Genomic DNA, 6,279 nt, shown 5'->3' on the forward strand with positions numbered 1-6,279 from the left:
GCTTAACGAGGCGTTGGGGTTTGTGTGTGTGTGTGTGTGTGTGGGTGTGCGTGCGTGCGTATACACTAAGGAGGTTGGGGGGGTGGGTTGGGGGGGGGTCAGTGGTCTTCCATGAGATGAGGATGGGGGGGGGGGTGGAGGAGGTATGGGGGTTAAAGTCTCGGGGCTTAAGGGGTCGATGTTAAGTTGTGGAGGTCAGTGGAGGGGTTAATTAGGAGCAGCGCTATTGTTTACAGGGGAGATGAAGAGCCGTGGCAGGGATTCACTTCATATCCTCACTGTGGCCCTGCAGCCGCTCTCAGTGTGTCACCCATCCTCCTTCAGCCCGGCTCCGCTTTCTCCTCTCCGCTAATTGTTCCCCGCTGCTGAAAGGAGATGTAGCCGAATTTACTTAATTGTCACCGGCAACATCCTCCCACCCCCCGCACCCTACACCCACCCACCCACCCCGCACAAGATGAAGCAAAAGGGAATGTTTTCTCGAGCACGTTTTGTGTGTCTTTTCTGCTATGCTTAGAACAATGGCGTCTTTTAAACTTGGAGGAGCCCTGGCCGTGACCGTCACTCAAGAGAGACCGGTGTCCATTGTCCTGCTATAGAAAACACCGGTACACACAACACAGCACACTGCACTGCTCTATAGACTGAGCGTCTCAAGTAGAGCAGAGTGAGCTTCTTGGTGTGTGGACATGTATGTGTGTGTGTGAGAGACAGAGAGAGAGAGAGAGAGAGAAAGGGAGGAGAGATTATCCTAACAAGCATGAACCATATGCATCATCCTGAGTGAATAACTGGCACACAACTCCTAACACAGCAGCGCACCAGCACACACACACACACACACACACAGGCAGGGACATCTGTCTGTAGGGGTAATTGGCATTAACCCTTTTAGCTGGGTGACCCCCTTTTTCACGCCCAACACATCTGCATTGGACTGCATATTGGGAAGCGTGTGTGTGTGAGTGAAAATGGGGGGGTGGGTTTGTGGGGAATGTTTGTGCCTGTTAAAGGTATGAAAGTGTGTGTTCGCAGTATTGGGAGATGAATATGGCTGTCACTGCTCTTATTCTCACTGTCCTTGCCTCTCTGCCACAGTCAAAACAAAAAAGCATCTACTTCTTCACATTTCAAGCATTTGACTTTATCAGAACACACTGGCATTGATGGACAGAACCTGAATTTGTGACCCTTTGGTTACAGGACAGTAACCAAACACACACACACACACACACACACACACACACACACACATACACACAAAGAGTGCCATAGTCCAGAGCATATGGCTTAGGCTAACCAAAATGTGTTAATGTTGATTGAATATGCTCTTCTATTAGACTAATGTTAGCAGGCTGTATAGGCCTAATGCTAATCCAAGGTAATAGAATGGAGCGCGGCTTATCGCTGAATTTATGGATATTAGAGAATAGAAAAGTGATTACAATGGCGGTACACCACTTAGAGAAACATACGCTTTCGGGCCTGGGTGAGATTTCCAGTCACACCGGGTACGTTAGACGTTACTGGCATTAGTGGAGCAAGCAGCTTACCGGCATGCAGGGCCACCGGGGTTGTGAGATTTATTTGATAACAGTGATGTTACGGTTGTGCGTGTGTGTCAGTCAGTTTCATGATGATTTCATGATTGCAGATACAGTCTGGTTTATCCTTCATAGTTTCGTGCTGTTCATCATCATCATCATCATCATCATCATCATCATCATCACCATCACCATCATCATTATCAACACCATCACCATCGCCATCATCAACCCAACAATTCCTTCCCTGCCTAAGGGGCCCAATAAGCTCTTCTAGTTTGTCATTTATTCTTCATTCCTTCATTCCTCACATCCTCTCTCTCTCTCTCTCTATCTCTCTCTCTCTCTCTCTCTGTCACACACACACACACACACACACACACACTGGTCTCATATCTTTGTGATGTATTTGCACTCTGTTGTCTTTATCTATGTGTAAAACACATTATAGATTAATTTGACTTGAATCAGTTCACACCAGAAAACCAACCCAGAAGAGGGAGAAGAGGACTTTGAGTGAAGCAGATGCTGAGTGCGAGCCCACAGCGTGTGCGTAAAAGGCGGGAGATAAAGCCTGCTTGGTCGGTGATTGGCAGCGCTGCCATGACAACCCTGCATCAGTACCAGGGTGTCCAATGAGGAGTGAGCTTCAGAGTCCCGCCCTGACTCCCAGGTGAGCTAAAGAGTCAGACTTCAGCGGCTTTCTCTCACTGTTCCCGTCACTCCGCCAGGGAAAACACTTTTTCACCTCTTGGGCTTTTTTTTTTCACGTTATCCAGATGGTGTTCAGATCGCCGCTCGAGTTTTTCTCAGCCTCCCGTCTCCTCCTGCCTCACTTCACGGACGGGCCCTCTCTCCTGCCCCGTTCCCGGTCCCCGGAGGAGCCCCCCGCCGCCTGCCCTCCCCTGGCTCTCCCGGGACTCTGCTTCTCGGCGGCGCAGGTCGCCAGCGTGTGCGAGACTCTGGAGGAGACCGGAGACATCGAGCGGCTGGCCCGCTTCCTCTGGTCTCTCCCGGTGGCCACGGGCGGCCGCGACTCCATCTCTGAGCAGGAGTCCGTACAGCGGGCTCGGGCCGTGGTGGCCTATCACACCGGGAGTTTCCGCGAGCTTTATCACATCCTGGAGACGCATCGCTTTACGCGCGCCTCTCATGGTAAACTCCAGGCGATGTGGCTCGAAGCCCACTACCGGGAGGCCGAGAAGCTCCGGGGGCGGCCGCTCGGACCAGTGGACAAGTACCGCGTGAGGAAGAAGTTCCCGTTACCGAGGACCATCTGGGACGGAGAGCAGAAGACGCACTGCTTCAAAGAGCGTACACGGGGGCTGTTGAGAGAGTGGTACCTGCAGGACCCGTACCCGAACCCCGGGAAGAAACGGGAACTGGCGCACGCCACCGGGCTGACACCGACCCAGGTTGGGAACTGGTTCAAAAACCGGAGACAGAGAGACCGGGCGGCAGCGGCCAAAAACAGGTCAGTGATCTCCAGGAAACAATCTTCCTTGAAAAAAAGGGAACATGGATGTCTTGCATTTTGATTGAAACTAAAGGGAATGGAGGGTTCTTCTTCTTCTTCTTCTTTTTCTTCTTCTTCTTCTTCTTCTTCTTCTTCTTCTTCTTCTTCTTCTTCTTCTTCTTCAAACAAAACAAAGGCAGTAGGAAACACCTGCACAAAAATGATGTATCCTATTGAAAGAATAGTGTTACCCGAGGACTGAACTGCACTCTATATAAATGCCCGACTTCTACTGAATGCACTGTCAAGGTCCAAAACAAAGCAACTTAATTAATGTCCAAAAGGCTTTACTTACTGAGGCCTACTTACGTACTTACTTATTTACTTCTCTATTTAGAGGCCAGGTTGTGCGTAAAAGGGCCATTCATGCGTAAAAGCGCACGGCTATTTTCCAGTGTCAGCTTGTCGGTTTATTCTTTTCTTTCTCTCAATCTGGCCTGGTCGAGTCTCTCTGTCTTTCTCTTTCTCTCACCATCATTTCCTTCAGGGTCAGTGTTTCAGTGGAATGGGTTAATCAACCCTTTAGTGAGGGCATAACGCCTCGCCGTGCATGAATGGGTGCTATTTGGGTGCCATATGCATAGGCTACATGTTGACATGGTTTCTGACTTTTTTTTTTGTTAGTATCCACTAGCAAGTTTCATGCTTATAGTTTCATGCTTATAAGTTAAGTTTTAATTTTTATTTTGGCTCAAATTTCACTATTCAGTTTAGTTTTAGTTATTTTTCAGAATGTGTTTTTCAGTTATTGGTTTTGTTTTTTCACAGCATTGTAGTTTATTTTTCATTTCTTCTTATTTTCGTTTTCGTTTTAGCACTTTCATTTAGAGCCGATATAGGGATAAAAATGTGGAATGTTTATTTCATATTTAGGAAAGTAACATTATTTATGTTTTGTACATGACAGAAATGACTGCTCTGAGACAGGATCAAAACGAAATTTAAAAAAATCTATTAGCATTTTTATTTTGGTTTAGTTTTGAAGCAAGGTAATATAGTTTAACAAACGTTTTTTAAACATAATTTCGTTTTTATTTTTTCATTTCAGTTTGTATTTTCACACTTCGTTTCAGTTTCACTTTAGAATAATAACCCTTGGGATCTGTGACACTAAAGTCACCCCTTATTTAAATGTTTCCACTATTTTCGTCATTTCAGATTGCAGCACCACGGGATGGGTCCCGACACTGCGCGTGCCCTTACCAGAGGAGAGTGCAGTCCCGACGGGAGCGCGGAACGCGTGGACGGGGAGACGCTTCTCTCGGTAACGGACAGTGACTCTGACTTCGATGTCTAAGACTTTAATCTATAAAAAGGACACGCAGGGATGCTTTGAGATCTGTGACGGTCGCCGTGGATTACCGTTAACTGTACCGGAGACAAGAAGAGGATGTATGCGGGCACGGGCTACTCGCTACCGGCGATGTAGTGGAGGGTAAACCCACCTAAACTCAGTTAACCCACCGTTTCTTTTGCAGAATAGAGCTTTATAGGTTGAAATAAGTCTTCATAAATAATATCCATCATAAATAGTAGCATATCAAACTGATGATGTAAGTGTATGATGTGAGTTAAAGGAAGATAGGAGGGCACAAATTCATGCTTTCCTGAAAATATAATAGATTTTTGTTCATATGGTGGTTGTTTGCCTTATGATGATCACCGACTGGAGGTCATAGTTCACCCACCTCTTTATTTACCACTGCATCACTGCGTGCTACTGTCACGGTGCACCAAAAGTTTCTGTCGACCAGTAGACTGCATCAGTTCGCCGTTCATGTCAAGGAAACCCACATAGACATACATTAGGCCACGGACCCCCATCTGACAAGACTTTATCCCAGGGATCCTCATACGGGAACGTTTTTACAATGAATGTGATGAGAGTGAAAGCTGCGAGTGAAATAATCATTCTTATACATTCTCTAATTGGGATGTTTTTTTAGTGAATTATAGTGAAATTAGTCCTCGTTTTGCGTGGGAATGTCCCCTGGATGTCCCCGGACCTCACTCTGAGAACCACTGCTGTAGACAATCAATACGCACTGAAGCCTACCTCCCCGTCTGTCTATTTGTATGTTTATGCATTTATTTTGTTTTCTTAACCTTCACTTCTACACTGGCTGCACAGAGCCTACTTTTATTTCATGTCCACAAATAGTAATGTAGACTGTACAGTCTGTGATGCTTCTGTCGTCATTTGTGTTCGATTTGATGTTGAATAAATGTGTTGGTATTTTATGTAAATAAATTAATTTAATATATGACTGTCATTGTGCTCACTCTTCCCTAATGAAAACAAATCCCTTTAACAATCCTATAGAGACTTTTAGCGTGCCTGTAATACTCAACAGTGAGTTTAAAGTGACTTTATCATACTTATATTCTTATAATATTCCTATGTGGACTTATTTGTTAGACTGTACGCAAAAACATAAATATAGCTGACAGTATAGCAGTAGGATAAGGAAAACAAAAGTCCTGTGGTTATAATAGATATTTAATCCAATATCATCTTATTTTTTGCCTAGTTTCTTGTTTGCTGATGCAGCCTAACCCAGATGTTCCCAAAGTTTTTCATATCAAGGACCCCAAACACACAGCCGATGCATCAGACCGCTGACTTGCCACAGAATTACATAACTGTTGGTGGGGAGCCTGAAGCCTCTGGAACAGGACACAACAGTCATCTTAAGACATTCTGTCATCTGCTGACCTCTAGTGAGTGAAATAATACTGAAAGGAAAGTATTCCTCATTTTGCTGGGGGACCTCCAAGAGCTCCAGACCCCACTGTGAGTGAACCCCTGGCCTAATATATGAAGCAGTTTCTATGGAGGCTGCGTTTTAGGAGTGAAAATTTGGCTGAGTCTTACAACCTGCACCAATAGTTCACATAGATAATCACATCCGCTCTACTTTGAAACTGAAGATCTAGGATGAGATGAAGATATGACTTGTCCTAAACATAAAAAACCCAAAATACATCAGGTCTACATCGGACACCAGGTCTAGTCCTTCAGCTCTACACTATTTTTGGTCAATGGAATCAAAATCTAAACGCTGTTTACCTTTTGGGATGATTTTTCCTTTATTAATTCTTAAACAGATGTGTCATTTCCAACACATCCATGTGTCTAGTTTAAGACAGCACATAGGCTGTTTTATATGTCTGTGTTACTTTTCAACACAATTCAGAAGCTGTTTGATTGATAATACA

At 45.1% G+C, this 6,279-nt stretch overlaps 1 protein-coding gene across 1 annotated transcript; it reads left to right on the forward strand.

The window, feature by feature from the left end:
* Positions 1 to 2,323: 2,323 nt before the first annotated feature.
* six3b (SIX homeobox 3b) lies at positions 2,324 to 4,357 on the forward strand. The gene is made up of 2 exons (XM_071907849.2): positions 2,324 to 3,018; positions 4,219 to 4,357. The coding sequence occupies exons 1-2, from the start codon at positions 2,324 to 2,326 to the stop codon at positions 4,355 to 4,357; spliced, it is 834 nt and encodes a 277-aa protein (XP_071763950.1).
* The last annotated feature ends 1,922 nt before the right edge of the window (positions 4,358 to 6,279 follow it).

The sequence above is a fragment of the Centroberyx gerrardi genome, chromosome 20, assembly GCF_048128805.1.
Source record: "Centroberyx gerrardi isolate f3 chromosome 20, fCenGer3.hap1.cur.20231027, whole genome shotgun sequence".
Taxonomy (NCBI): Eukaryota; Metazoa; Chordata; class Actinopteri; order Beryciformes; family Berycidae; genus Centroberyx; species Centroberyx gerrardi.

Bases quoted from the DNA above. Each gene is read 5' to 3' on its own strand.
- six3b (XM_071907849.2), top strand. From the start codon at position 2,324: ATGGTGTTCAGATCGCCGCTCGAGTTTTTCTCAGCCTCCCGTCTCCTC. The intron at 3,019-4,218 runs GTCAGTGATCTC...TCGTCATTTCAG, and splicing joins GCGGCAGCGGCCAAAAACAG to ATTGCAGCACCACGGGATGG.